The sequence below is a fragment of the Lytechinus pictus genome, chromosome 7 (genome assembly GCF_037042905.1).
Source record: "Lytechinus pictus isolate F3 Inbred chromosome 7, Lp3.0, whole genome shotgun sequence".
NCBI classification, from domain to species: domain Eukaryota; kingdom Metazoa; phylum Echinodermata; class Echinoidea; order Temnopleuroida; family Toxopneustidae; genus Lytechinus; species Lytechinus pictus.
In genome coordinates, this window is record NC_087251.1 from 7797199 (window position 1) to 7812036 (window position 14838).

Sequence of the window (14838 nt, forward strand, 5' to 3'; positions counted from 1 at the left end):
TGAAACACCCACCAGGGGCTCGTTCTACAAAGAATAGATGCATATCTATTGAAAAAACCAGTGGTATAAACCATGCAGACTTAGCTGAATTTACCCCGTCAAAGAAGGTGCATTCATTATTCACTTTATAAGCGTACTTGCTCATATATTCACATATTCCCTGGTTTGAATCTTAAAGATTTATAAAATCTCTTCATACGTTGAGAATCCTTATCTATGGGAATGACTTAATGACATAAACATTAGATTTAAAAGTAAACTCTAACATCAGTTTGAATGTAGCTATCAAAATCAGACCGGTTTCCATGTAGTTTGAAAAAAGCTTTCCTATCTTTGTGCTTTGAACAGACTGAATATGATCTGATATGATATGTATTTGATATAGTGATTTATATGATCTTAACAGTTCAGATAATACCAATTACTGATGTGCATTGTGTTATTCATTTTGTAATATAAGATATCTAATAATCTGGTACGTTGTGAATATTCTTGTTCTCTGTATAGATATATAGTACTGTAGGAAGCAAACACTTCAATAAATTATGAGTCTTTCACTATAAATTTGTCAAGAGTATATCATTTATTGTGACACATAGCAGCACCTACATTACAAAATATGAGCATATATTTAAATTTTTATACAATAAGATGTATGAAATTTGGTGAACCACAGTCTTCTTGCTAAACAAACATGGACGGATTTTATGAGTTGATACAGTAGAGTATATTCACTCGCACACAGCCAAATCATTTATATAGTTCACTTCAATAAATCAACATTTTCAACATCCAAGTAGAATTCTAAAGTGTGTGCCAAAGATCTATTCCAGAGTTGAGATACTTCAACATAGAATTGGATGTTTGTGATGTTCATTGTGATGATAGATATTTTGGCAAATGTGTTTTAGTGACAGTAAGAAGCTCATCTAACAAGTATTTAAGTCCATTAAAAAGACGTTTCATGTTCTTCATATGTCTATAAACCTATTCTTAAACTAATATGATTAGAGGATCCCTTTTTCTTCTAATTCATAGACATATGTTGAATTTAGCATTATCCCTGTATATTCCCAGACAGCAAATTACCAAAAACTTCTAGACAAAAAAACTGCCCTTCACCATCATGAATAAAAAGTTTACAAAATGATGTGTTTATGACCCCGCCCCCTTTTGCACAGTCATGTATCTCGCTTTAGTGATGTAACCGATATGAGCACTGTCATATGGATAATGGGATTCAAACTTAAGCCTGACTTCAGGGCTGACAAACCTATTTTCAGCCGAGTAGAAAAGAATTTTCTGTGTACAAAATGGCCAACTCTATTCGTGTTCTGGCATCTATGACCATTGCTTTTATTAAATACAATAAAATTACCTTTTTAATCCACAATTGTTTGTGCTTTACCTAGAATCATGAAGGGTCTGATCGGTTGTCAGACATTTGACTAATTTTGAAAATAATTGAAGGCCTGTAAAATTGTAATTCATTAATTTTGATATCATGTTTCATTGTGCAGGGCATTACTGTTCAAAATTTCTGAAATTTGGTTCATGGTTGCTCCTAAATAATTTCATATTGAGAATCCATACAATGATCAATGTCACGGACAGACTGAAAATATCAATCCTTATTACTCAGGCTTTCAAACATTTCATAACATGTTTCATTTTATTGTTCATGTTATGATTACATATTTTCTATAAATAGCCTTGCACTTATTGCAAACACATTTCTGCTGCAGTAAGTATTTAGCTGCTTGTCCTGAAAGAAACGGTGATACTCTCACCAATTCAGCAGTGTTGTTGCAAGGTCAGACTACCAAAGACTTCAGACTTCTGAATCCAAGGTCTAGAGGACTGAGGTCAAAGACAAGGGCAAGGCCACATAGTTGTCCTAGAAAAGCAAGACACTGCAATTAAGCAACCCATACCAAGACAAAAGTCCTCCTTTTTTAATAAAGGGCAACCCCTATATACATCGTCCATGACGTCCAATAAACACTGGAGAACTCCAAATTGCAATTGAGATAATCGGCAGCAAGGAAAGTTCCATTGTGATGTCATCGTTTTGATGGTGTATTTCTTGATCCTGTACCACCGCTTCGTCTGCTCGGTTCTTGTTTCTGGCGTCCTTTTCTTCTGTCACCCTTCGCTGATGAGGGTGATCCTGCTCGATCACCCTTCCGTCTTCCTTTTCCTCCGGGTCCACCCTTCGTTGGTTTAGGATTTAATCGTGCTGATTTAGAGTGAACAAACAGATCATGACAACTGTTTAACACTACTCAGTGATGCATACATCTTTGAAACAAGAGTCAGAGGAACCAGGATATGAAACTCTGAAAGCCTATATTCTAACTATACCCCAAATTTATGGTGACAAATCCAAATTTGGTAAGTATGATATAAAAAAATATAATAATAACAAAGAATATACATTTGTGAATTTCTCTGTCATGCAGCATTACGTTTGTAGAAGATTGTCTATCATGATTTTATAAAAGTGCATAAACTTAAGAAAACCGCTATTGTGATATACCTATTACACTGTAGCAATATCTTTAGTTATGTTACGAGTGCGAATATATAAATGAACATATATTTATATCTATATTTCCCTTTTATATAGATATATATATATAAAAGGGAAAGGAAATGTAAATAAATAACATTTTAATATTAGCTGAAAGGATGATTTTCATTATAACAAGTTGAATTGAATAATGGATCCATAGTACTAACTCTTGGAATGACATAAATTACTGAGAGGTACATGTACTCACATAGAAAATCTTTATCATCATCAACTCCTTGTAAGAGTGGGATATATGTAATGCGATCATCATCACCTTCGTCGCCATCTCCTAAGCATACGGGGGGGGGGCAATTATTAAAAATAAATGACATTCACATTCGCATTTTGACATGAACATCTATTTTTGATCATCGTGGGGAAAATAAACGATTGGACACGAAAGAACTTTACGAAAATTAATGACAATCAAACAGTTAATGATCCAAACAGAAAACAAAGATCATTATGGTTGATTGACGTTTAGTTTTTGGGGTTCTCACATTCCTTTCATTTAACCCTCAACCTATTATATAAATAAATACAACATTGGTACCAACATGTTCCACTCTGCTGTGGATCGAGAACAACAGTATTACGATCCTGTCATAAACAGAATTTCAAATTCGTTAAATGATAAATCAATTCTGTCTCTTTGCAACATATTAATATATATTCATGTTACAGGTGAAGGACGTTTACTGATTTTCGCTACAAATATTCAAAGCAAAACCTTCTAGTTTCCAGCCAGTACATTCAAAGTTCAATTAATATTGAGTTAACACATGGTGTGTTTACAGTATTTAAATATATATCCTAGTTTACTATACACAAAATAAAAGCACCACATATTAATCTTCAGAGCTTGTCAAGAAATATTATGATCATACATACAAATTATTTTCATAATTACCAGTAAGCAGAATAATATTCATTTCATCCAACAACCTTCTTCTACAACGCCAATACTGTATACCCAAACAGGAATATGTGACAAGTTGAAGTTAATACGACTATACATTTCTTTCTAATTTCTCTATATAAAGAAGATATATTTACGTTCTACTCTGACGAGTATAAAGGATCCCCTGTCAGAAAGGAAGTTCTTGCCATAATCATCAAGGTGACCTGGTAAATTAGCAACAGATCCATTCTCATCTGACAGATCAATCACGTCTAAAGAAGAAGAAAACAAGTAATAAATTGCCTTATGATTTCACAAGACTTCCGACAATAATAGTAACCGTGTCCATCACTTTAAAGGTCAAGTCCACACCAGGAAAACATTGATTTGAATAAGTAGAGAAAAATCAAACTAGCATATCGCTGAAAATTTCATCAAAATCGGATGTAAAATAAGAAAGTTACGAATTTTTAAAATTTCGCTTATTTTTCACAAAACAGTGATATGCACAACTCAGTGACATGCAAATAGATGAGAGTCGATGATGTTCCTCACTCACTTTTTCTTTTGTTTTTTATTGTTTGAATTATACAATATTTCATTTTTTACAGATTTGACAATAAGGACCAACTTGACTGAACCATATATTATTAAACAATGCTAATTTCACATGTTCATGGAGGAAATAATCGTCGTTTCACTTGACAATGAGGAGAAAATTAGAATATTTTCATATTTCATACAATAAAATACATAAGAAATAGTGAGTGGATGACGTCATCAGTCTCCTCATTTGCATACCGACCAGGATGTGCATAGAACTGTTTTGTGAAATTAAACGAAACTTTAAAATGTCATAACTTTCTTATTTTACATCCGATTTTGATGAAATTTTCAATGTTATGCTTGTTTGATTTTTCTCTTTTTATTCAAATCAACATTTTGTTGGGGTGGACGTGTCCTTTAACGTCGAATGCATCTAATCTAGACACGATCTCTTTCTTCAATATAAACTCTCAATTTTTCTATTCTTTTAATACATATTTTATTAATGTTCATTTTGAGAGTATAGCTTAGAAGGATATGTTACATTACTTACGTAAAATAGAAGGATGCAGGAACGAAGTGAAAAGGACAGTGAGGAGGAGAAGCAGAAGGAGAAGAAAAGAAGAAGATGAAGAAGTTGAAGACGAAGAAGAAGAAGAAGGAGGAGGAGGAAAAGAAGAAGAAGAGGGAGGAGGAGGAGAAGAAGAGGAGGAAGGAGAGGAGGAGGAGAAGGAGAAGTAAGAGGAGAAGAAGGAAAAAAGGGGGACGGAAGAAGAGGGAAGGAGACCAATTGGATGAGAAAGATGATAATCAAAAAAAAAAGAAGAAGAAGGAAGAGGAGGAGGGAAGAAGAGAATGAGGAAGGGAAAAGAAGGAGGAGAAGAAACAAAAGGAGAAAATATCAACGTACCATCTTCGTCGCAATTACATCTTTCTCTGATATTGTCCAATAAAATAACGTTTCGGCAATTGGGATTGAACAGTTCACTCTTGTCATCTGCAAAAGGAAAAACATTTCATGTTCAACCTTGGGAAGTTTGCCCTTCCTTTTCATTCCTTTCTTTTAGCTTTGCGGTATATTTCATTCACGCTGGTACACTAAAGATTATTTAAAATATCATATAAAATCAAGAAAACAAGAAGTTTTGACATTATTGTTTTCTGTTCTCTCTCTCTCTCTCTTTGCAGCTCAGAACATAGCCAAACAAAAATGCATGATAATCGACAGATCTGGATGAAAAGGGTGCATAAAGTATACTTCAATTCGAATGAAACAATGTGTCCTTTCGTCCTTCTCTTATTGTTGATTCGAAGTATCATGACGAAATAAGTATTGATTACATAATTTATAACGAAATTCGAGATAGTTGATAACATGTGTGACCTGACTATCTTTTTTCTCTGAACTTTGATGAAGACAAGTATGTTTTGTTGCAGAGGGGTTGCAGACCTGTCATCTGCTCCGAGTTTGTGATTAAACTACTACCTTACCATTCTTTCGTATTTCCTCGCCCTTTCTTTCAATCTTCCAACCAAATTCGAATTCAATAATGTAACAAGGGTTTTAATACATAAACCGATTTTTAAAGTATCGATATACAGCACATAGATATTTGTTCTTGACCAAATTATGTTTAAATAATTCAAAATCTTGAAAATGATTCTAAGAAAGCAGACAATAAGATTAAATTGGCGCATTATTGGATTAAATACCATTATTGATGCGCTCATACAGATAACAAACAACATTTAACTGCTTCTGATATGCAAAAAAAAGCAGATTCTATCCTTAACTTGCCCATGACGTCTGTTTTAATATGCATGCATGTGGTTGTCATGACAACAAGGAGAACAATTGGATTTGCTTTAGGTATATAAAAGTTCTAGACAGGTCCATTAGACCAATCTACCTTGTCTGTCTGTAGTGAACTCAAAATCTCAAATCATGAACCCCTGCACACATAACCACATCATAATATGCACGAAGAGAAACAGAATACCCTCTTGTACAAAACTCAATAACTCATGTGCAACATAATGGAAACCTGTCGATCTATTTCTGACATAATGTTTGCATTCTATTGTCCCTCCACAAAATAGATCGTCAGCTTCTCCAAAACACTTTCCATTGTATTATTTGTCTAGCGTTCTTTATCTCCTCAAACAATCGCCATCTTAAGACCCCCAAGTAGTGATATATGCTCATGATTTAAACTCAAAAGGAAACGTTAAAAAAATAAAATCACTTTTTGTTTCAACTGGAAAGCGATCATGCTAATACAAAAGATTTTTTTTAACCCGCATTGATCAAATCTACGAAGCCCCAAACCGGACATTTTTGACAACCAAAAAAAAAAAATTATCACGTACGTACGTAGTATTATTACGTACGTACGTGATAATTATTACGTACGTACGCAGTATTATTGCGTACGTACGTGATAATTATTACGTACGTACGTGATAATTATTACGTACGTACGTGATAATTATTACGTACGTACGCAGTATTATTACGTACGTACGCAGTATTATTACGTACGTACGCAGTATTATTACGTACGTACGTGATAATTATTACGTACGTACGCAGTATTATCACGTACGTACGCAGTATTATTACCTATTTAATATTCATGACGACATGCATATCACCATTTTCATAAACTATTGCTAAACTTTAGAATTAAATAACTTAACTATTTGTTATCAGATTTTCATAAAATTGTATTTGATATAAATATTTTCAGCCCGGAGTAGCCCCAAAACAAGCTGCGTATCTGAATAAACATGCGTGCGCGTGTTTAGAGTTAGCCCTTTAGTATCTGGGCGTTGTATATAAATACTTTGTTTTTATTATAAAAATCAATAATGCGAGCGCGAAGCACGAGCAGAAAATATTTGAAATTCCGATTTGAAAAAGGGTGAATTTAAACACTATTTTAAGTACTGTGTCGGAAAATTCTTAAGGGGGTGGGGGTCTACAAAACGTCGTTCATTTTCATTACATTTCTGTCATTCATCAACTTACCACTAGATTTCCAGGAGGTGTTGCCTATGGAAAATAACACATGCAGCACCCCCACATTTTGGGGTGCTTCACCCCCAGCACCCCCGCTTCCCAGGGCCATGGGGCAGGGCGAAAAAGACTGAAATTTGATTTTTATTGTCTGAATTGTAATTCTTTATACAAAACACGGGCTGTCGGGCTCGCCCACACTTGATTCGACATAAAACCCCAAGTTTCAAGTCATGCAACCACACCCTTGTCCCTCCCTGCTATCGAGTAGTCATGGTAGTGTGTAAACTATAATGGTTATCACGTATCGCGCGCGACTACGTCTGTATCGGCGTGCCGGAGCTTGATTGAGTCGCGTTACATGTTATAGGAGGGATGTTATTGGAATATGTGAAAGACGTTGTATGATTTGCGATTGTCGGATGTGATAATATGTACATTATAACATATATAAAAAATACAAAGGGAACCTGATTTCGTGGGGGTGCTGCCTATGGAAAATAATACACGCAGCACCCCCAGGAAAAATTTTGGGGGTGCTTCAGCACCCCCAGCACCCCCGCGAGTTCCCAGGTCCCTGCTATATAACCCACAATATTCATATGATAACCATTTCATTTGTTCTCGTCATCAGGCTGTGTTTTCAATTAAACCATTCCTTTCAGAAACTGCTAGAAACACATTGGGGAAAGGACAATTAAAGGCCTATTATGTTAGTGTTTTGGCGAGACAGTTTTTTTCAAAAATGTACCCACACGCGACACTGGGATGAGCCCCTATTATTTTACCACCCTTTTGAAATTGCTTCGTTCTCTGCTTAAATTTGAATATGATATGGTATTAATTGATGTAAATTAAGTGAAGATGTATAGGTGTTTAAAAAAAAGAAAAACTATTTGAAGAGGCTGGTATTTAAAGGGAAATTCTATGCGGGAACAATCAAAGCAGAAGGCCTATTGTAGGCCCACATAAAAATTTAAAGCCTGCGGGCTTCGCGCTAGCGCGCGTGATCAGATTTCATGTATGACCTTTTGGGAGATAACATTACGTACGTACGTAATAAATACTGCGTACGTACGTGATAATACTGCGTACGTACGTAATAATTATCACGTACGTACGTAATAATACTGCGTACGTACGTGATAATACTGCGTACGTACGTAATAATTATCACGTACGTACGTAATAATACTGCGTACGTACGTAATAATACTGCGTACGTACGTAATAATTATCACGTACGTACGTAATAATACTGCGTACGTACGTGATAATACTGCGTACGTACGTAATAATTATCACGTACGTACGTAATAATACTGCGTACGTACGTAATAATACTGCGTACGTACGTAATAATTATCACGTACGTACGTAATAATTATCACGTACGTACGTAATAATACTGCGTACGTACGTAATAATATTACGTACGTACGTAATAATACTGCGTACGTACGTGATAATTTTTTTTTTTTTTTGGATGTCAAAAATGTCCGGTTTGGGGCTTCGTACAAATCCGATCTGAGGAGTTCGGCACGCTGCACTCTCACTTGCATTCCCCTATATTTCCATACCTTTCTCTCTCTCTCTCTCTCTCTCACTCTCTCTCTCTCTCTCTCTCTCCCTCTCTCGATATTCAATTTCCACTTCCTTTCCATTTAAAGTTGCTCTTTATCATGATGTATATTCGGAAATAAAGCTGTCAGAAAATATACATTTCAATAGTTCTATATATCGTGACGGATTTGCACACTATTCAAATTCTTGTAACAAACTCTTCTTTCAATTTTCAATGCCATACAATAACTTTCAATATTATGACGATCAAAATGATCCAAGGGTACACTTACAACGTTGTATCTAAAAAAAAAAAAACATTACAACCTCGTCAAATAAGAAGTAATGTATAAATGTGTTACTATGATAGAAATCTGGTCATTTTGATGGACAATTTGTCATAAAATTGAACCTCATGACTATATAATGTATATATAGATAGATATTTGGCTTCATAGTGTATGATGTTGCCATGACAACATCCTTACTGTGCACCTGCCAAAAATATCATATTTGTCATAGTATTGTGGTCTCTGAACTACACCAATGGAACATGCTCCATGAAACTTTCCCACATTTATAATGGTTCATCAACACTAGGAAATTATTGGATCTTTGCAAAAGTTATGCTATGGGTTTTCATAAACAAAAGGTTCAATAACCATGGATTTATTTTATGAATACTATAACCTGGTAATCATGGCAGGTAAGTATTTAGGTAAGTGATAAATATTGATATAAATACATGTTGTATCAAGAATATGCAGTCATTGGCATGCTTAGTGAACAAAATAATTTTCTAGCTAGTAATAATGTGTGCAAATTGTGTTGCAAAACTAAATGCGATAAATCTCTACAAATGACGTGGGCCTCCATTACATGCATATAACAAATCCGGGGATAACAAACACCTAGTACATTATTTTAATTACACGTTCTTCTAGCAAAAACACCAAGCAATTGAACTAAAAATTAATGATGCAAGATGTGATTGATATTTGAGAATGCATGAAAATACTGCATTTTTAAAACTTAAACTTGAATTTGAATTTATTATTTAAAAAAAATTACAGCATAAAAACCGTACATCAAAGAAGTTTAATGAAATATAATAGCTTACAAGATAATATGAACCTTAAAATAGCATGAATGCTAGTCGGGTCTGGTACCTTTAAATGCTCAAATACAATATATTTGTCTTGCTGAAAAAAAATAAGATTAATGAAATATACACTTTGTACTCACATAATTAAAGTTGAATATACTATTGACATTAAACTATGATACAAATGAAATTTATGTTATAGTATAGTAAGAGTGGATTGACGACTATAAATACATTTAATCTTAAGTTGCTCGCCATTCATTCATTCATCCATTCATTCATTCATTCATTCATTTAATAGGAACTCTTCAAGTGCTCTTGTGAAAGAAAACACAGATGGCTTTGTTTTAAATACCAATGGGTAAATCGTTCCACAGAGAACTACCTACATATGAAATTGAAAATTTTCATTTGGTTGTTTTAACTTTTAGTGTATAAGTTGTGTTTTCTTTTTGATTAACATATCTATTGTCATAATTACATACATGTACAATTTTCAACACATCATTCACATATATAATTATAGTAATTGTAATGCATAATGATACATAGCCTATACAAAATTAAGTAGTCATTGTAGCAGGTTGCTTTGTAACCATCAACAGGTATATTGATTAGGAACGTATCTGTGTGCGATCATGGTGAAACCGACTTATAACATAAAAACACGAATAGCATGGATTCACATCCAGCAGGCTAAATAATATACGTTATGTACAATATTCCGCCAAACGTTTGAGCACTATACGAAGTACTGATATAAAAACTGGTATAACGCGTGCCTAGCAACGTCGAAGAGACACTGGTATGCACGCACTATATCCACACGCTCCAGTAATCCTGTGTACTAAACATTTTCCCTGAATAGAAGTGTATACATGTAAATCCGATAGAAAGGCAATATCCTATACATGATGCAAAGAGCAAAATATTCATCTACATGATAACAAAACAGAGAATATGGTTGAAGTACCTACCTCCATAGCGTACAGTTATAAACATGGCGAACAGAGTAAGTGGTAGAAATTTATTTTAAAAAAGCTGATCGCGCCAAATAAAAGATACACGTCTAATGGAGTGGTATTGGTAGTTAACGGTGAATGAGTGTATAGAGAGTTGGAGTGCGATCGAAGTTAACTGCGTGGTGGTGTTTTGATGATCCGTACCCCTCAGGGCATGACCCATTCACATGCGGAAGACAAATCGAAGTCAATTCGTTGTTAGAATCTCGAATAACAAAGGGAAAAGGACTTCATCATCTGATGCTCACAAATGTCGCTCATGTGGAACGAAAATATCGACGTTCATTTTCCTTTGGCGAGATATATAAATTGAATGGGGTTCAAATTAATACATTTTCTTGATATGACAGTGAGATCTGATAAAGGAGAGCAGGGGACATGGGGAGGGGATTCAAGAGAAGGCAGAACATAATCATTATCGACAATGGTGGATAATATAGCATGTAGCTTTTCTTCTAATTTATTTTATTTTATTACTTTCAATGTTCACTGTTTCATGATTGTTAAATGTATTTTTATATGTACAGGGCTCCCTCATAAATGAGTTTTTATGTATACTGAAGAGACCACCCTGTCTAAAGAAAACATAAATAAATATATAAATAAATAGATATATAAATAAATATTCTCGCTTGAACTACGACCCTAAACTACATTAGTTGAACTGTTTACACAGAGGGTTTAAAGTGTAAATATAACTGTGTACGGACTTCTTAACACTGATATAATAAACAGATCACTCATATAAGATCTCATTAATGTTTCTTATCATTGTAAAAGATAAGCCGCGCGTGATGAATATTAATGGTATCATAGTACAATAGAACCAGTGCATTATATATTTGATAACTTTTGATGTGGTTTCAAAATAGTATTAATTAGTTCACTGTATCCTTGCTTTTGTCTGTATATCGAAATTCGCATCACCAACTTGGTTTCAATCTCTAGTAAAATATATCAATTCAAAAAATCATAACCTGAGGTTTGTGTCTGTCACGTTTGGAAAATTCAAGTAATTTATCAATATTTCTTTGCACAAAAAATCCAGCATAAACTGGGGCGTGCAGTTTGAAGCATAAAAGGTTGAGAGAGAAAAATAAATAGAGGCAAATAGAGAGAGAGGGGGAGAGAGAGAGAAAGAAAGGGGAAAAGGGAGGGGGAGAGGGGGAAGTGAGGGGAGAGGAGAATGTGTCATTGATGGTTGAGTGATCATTTCAGATGCCCAGTGCTAGTTGTATTGTGTGTAATGATTTATGCCTAACAATGAAAAGAAAGTACATGTAGCATGGCATTAACACTTGTTATTGAACCTGAACATTTGTTGGTGCAACTCATTTGTATAAGCATATGTGTGTACTAGTTGCTGCTGTACTAGGATAGTGGTAAGAAGACACACCCTCCGACTCCAACCGCGTAGCCAGCATTTCATTTTGGAGGGGGCGGTAAACTGAATGCCCGCGAAGCGCGCTCCCTAGGGGTGGGTGCAGAAGCGCGAAGCTTTCGGTGTTTCATAAATTAAAATGAAAAGGAGCCGTCTCTCTTGTCTCTAGTACCTATATCAGCTCCAATTCAGTTGACTTTATTGTGATTTTGAACCTTGTTTTCAAAAGTGATTGTGAACGCACAAAAAAGGAACACAAAAATGGCGGAAATTAAAATAATAATAACACCGCACGAAGCGCGGAAGCTAAAGCGTTTTATCAATTTTTTGCAAAGAAAAGGGTCCCGAGAAAAGGGTATTCTCTAAGATATATTGAATACTTTCCTTGGAAAGATCAGATTTGATTACAAACAATTTAGCGACAGTGCATATCTTTAACTCCCAAAACAGAGGAGAAGAAGTATATATGCCGAGAGGAAAATATTCCTCCCCGCGCAGAGCAACGAAACTCTGAAATTTCAAAGGGCGGACGTTTCATCAAATGCAGATAGCTCTAATACCCCATCGGCTCTAATTCAATTGATTTTCTAAGATTATTGAACTTCATTACAAGGAAAATAGTGCGCAAAAACTTGAAACTTCTGTGATTTATTGAAATTATATAAAAAAGGATGATGTATAATTTCTTTGACTTATCCTGAAGCGCTTCATTTTGAATGATAAAGAAACTTAAGTGTCATTCAAAATTTCAAACTGAGGGCGCAAAAAAGGACAGAAGATGAATATGCAGGGAAATGACATGAAGTTTAATAGAATTTGATAAAAAATATTGTACTTTTTTATTTAATACGACGCGAATTTTATACCTTCCTCTTTTTAAATTAGGAGCATGTTTGCCTCAAAATTATGGTTGTTTAGTAATGAGCTGAAAAGCAGGAGAAGTTGCCTATATGGAGGTGACGGCAGAAATTGATATAAAGATTTTACCGCCCGGAGCCGACCCGACCAGAAGTTGCGCGATCAATAAAAAAAATAATAACTTCGTATACTTCGGCCTAACCTTACACTAATTCCATGTCCTAATGTATAAATTTGAACTTTAACTGGCAAAAAACACATATAGCTGAGGTAATTCCATGTCGTAATGTATACATTTGAACTTTAACTGGCAAAAAACACATGTAGCTGAGGAGGAAACAATGGAGAACTGCAATATTGTCATTGAACCGCGCGCAGCGCAGAAGCAAAATTCATATATAAATTTAGAGCAAGAGTGAAGGAGTTTCTCTTTTGAGAAAAAAATAAAGAATAAAAAGAAAAAACCCACAAAGCTACCCTTCTTCCCTTTCCTCCATTCGCTTTTCATTTTCTCCCCTATTTTTTCTCTTCTTTTTTTTTCTTTTAGGGGACTTTTTTTTTGGGGGGGGCGACCGCCCCCACCGCCCCCCCCCCCCTGGCTACGCGCCTGTCCGACTCTGTCTTGGTGTGCAGAGGTGCAGATAGCCGACTCAAGCCAAGAGACATGAGAGATGGCTGGTTTATTTTCTGATTTATTTTCGAAAACAAGAAGATGGTACTTTCCTTTGAAAGGTCTTCTTTATACTTGTAGTTTCCAAGCCCATACCCTACACTACCATCGGTGAGTGATGATTGTTACATTGTTCATGTGACTTTATAAATTGACGTATTTTGTAGAAGTTTAATTGAGCATTTTGCTCTGTGAAAAGTAGTAAATGTGGCAATAAGATGTTTTGGAAATCTATCAAAGAAGATTTTTTTGTAGGTAGTTTTTTGTATTCAGTTGCGGTATAAAAGAAGTAATGACTTATAACTATCATGACTATTGTTTAATTCAAGGAAAACATATAGTTTATATCACTCTGTTTGTGCCTCATTATGTCCTCCAAATGTCAATGAAGTTTGGTCAAGCAATTGGACATTCCAACCAAAATGGCGTCGTGATGAGGACACTCATCCCATTTATGGTGAGCTGTGTCAATCCAAATTAAACTGATGAACAATGAATCTGTTTGAGGAATAAACTACTTCACAATTTTGAGAGTGATAACGAAGCCAATGAAAAATTTTGTTAAGTTATGACATTATCCCAAAACGTTATTGTATTAGCCAAGATGTATTACAAAGCCAGTAAAAACGTTACAGATTGATTTTGGTCTGATTATAATGTATTTTGGGCCCGGATTTTGGGACTAACAAAGCAGTTATATTGACTCTCCGCATGGAATCTGACATAGATATTTCTGATCCGCATCCATGTTTGTAAGAGGATTGAGAATTGGAGAGGATCGTCAATTGAAGTGAGACATGTGGACAGTACAGGTCCACTACTCATAATAAATCTTATGGCAGATAATTTTATTCAGAAAGAAAATTATCAATTAGAAATTGTAGTGTGGCGAGGAATTACGAGTAACTCGCGTGTTTAATTTAATCTGATGGGATTGTTCTATACCCTAAATCCCAAATTTATACTTTTATCGTTGACTTATGAAAATTTGTAAATGTGCGCACATAATATCTGACAACTAGTTAAATGATAATAATGGTCTTTATTGGTACATCAAAAAACATTCGTTGCAGCCAAAGGCTGAATTACAAATGCCAGTACAAGGTAAAAAACATGACATATAAATTGACAAAAAACGCAAATATACAAACAAGGTATATATTTTATATGGATAAAACAAATAAATAAATAAATAAAA

The 14838-nt window shown here is 34.7% G+C and overlaps 2 protein-coding genes across 5 annotated transcripts in view; one reads left to right on the forward strand and one right to left on the reverse strand.

Annotated features, from left to right (window-relative positions):
• The window catches only part of LOC129265046 (uncharacterized), a 28537-nt gene extending 27973 nt beyond the window's left edge, over nt 1-564 (forward strand). For all 4 annotated transcript variants that reach the window (XM_054903027.2, XM_064101830.1, XM_054903025.2 and 1 more), the window contains one exon: nt 16-564. The gene's annotated coding sequence lies outside the window, so the exon portion shown is untranslated. The remainder of the gene's footprint in view (nt 1-15) is intronic.
• On the reverse strand, nt 565-11089 carry LOC129265048 (uncharacterized protein CXorf65 homolog). Its single transcript, XM_054903029.2, has 5 exons — nt 10687-11089; nt 4933-5019; nt 3632-3748; nt 2784-2864; nt 565-2239 (listed from the first exon to the last, which is right to left on the reverse strand). The coding sequence occupies exons 1-5, from the start codon at nt 10709-10711 to the stop codon at nt 2064-2066; spliced, it is 486 nt and encodes a 161-aa protein (XP_054759004.2). The 5' UTR covers nt 10712-11089; the 3' UTR covers nt 565-2063.
• Nucleotides 11090-14838: the final 3749 nt, after the last annotated feature.

What these genes read in the sequence shown, in the direction of transcription:
- LOC129265048 (XM_054903029.2), bottom strand. Translation starts at nt 10,711, where the DNA reads ATGTTTATAACTGTACGCTATGGAG. An exon ending in TATAACTGTACGCTATGGAG is followed by an intron (nt 5,020 to 10,686) that starts GTAGGTACTTCA and finishes TTCCTTTTGCAG; the next exon opens with ATGACAAGAGTGAACTGTTC. An exon ending in TGATGATAAAGATTTTCTAT is followed by an intron (nt 2,240 to 2,783) that starts GTGAGTACATGT and finishes ACTCTAAATCAG; the next exon opens with CACGATTAAATCCTAAACCA.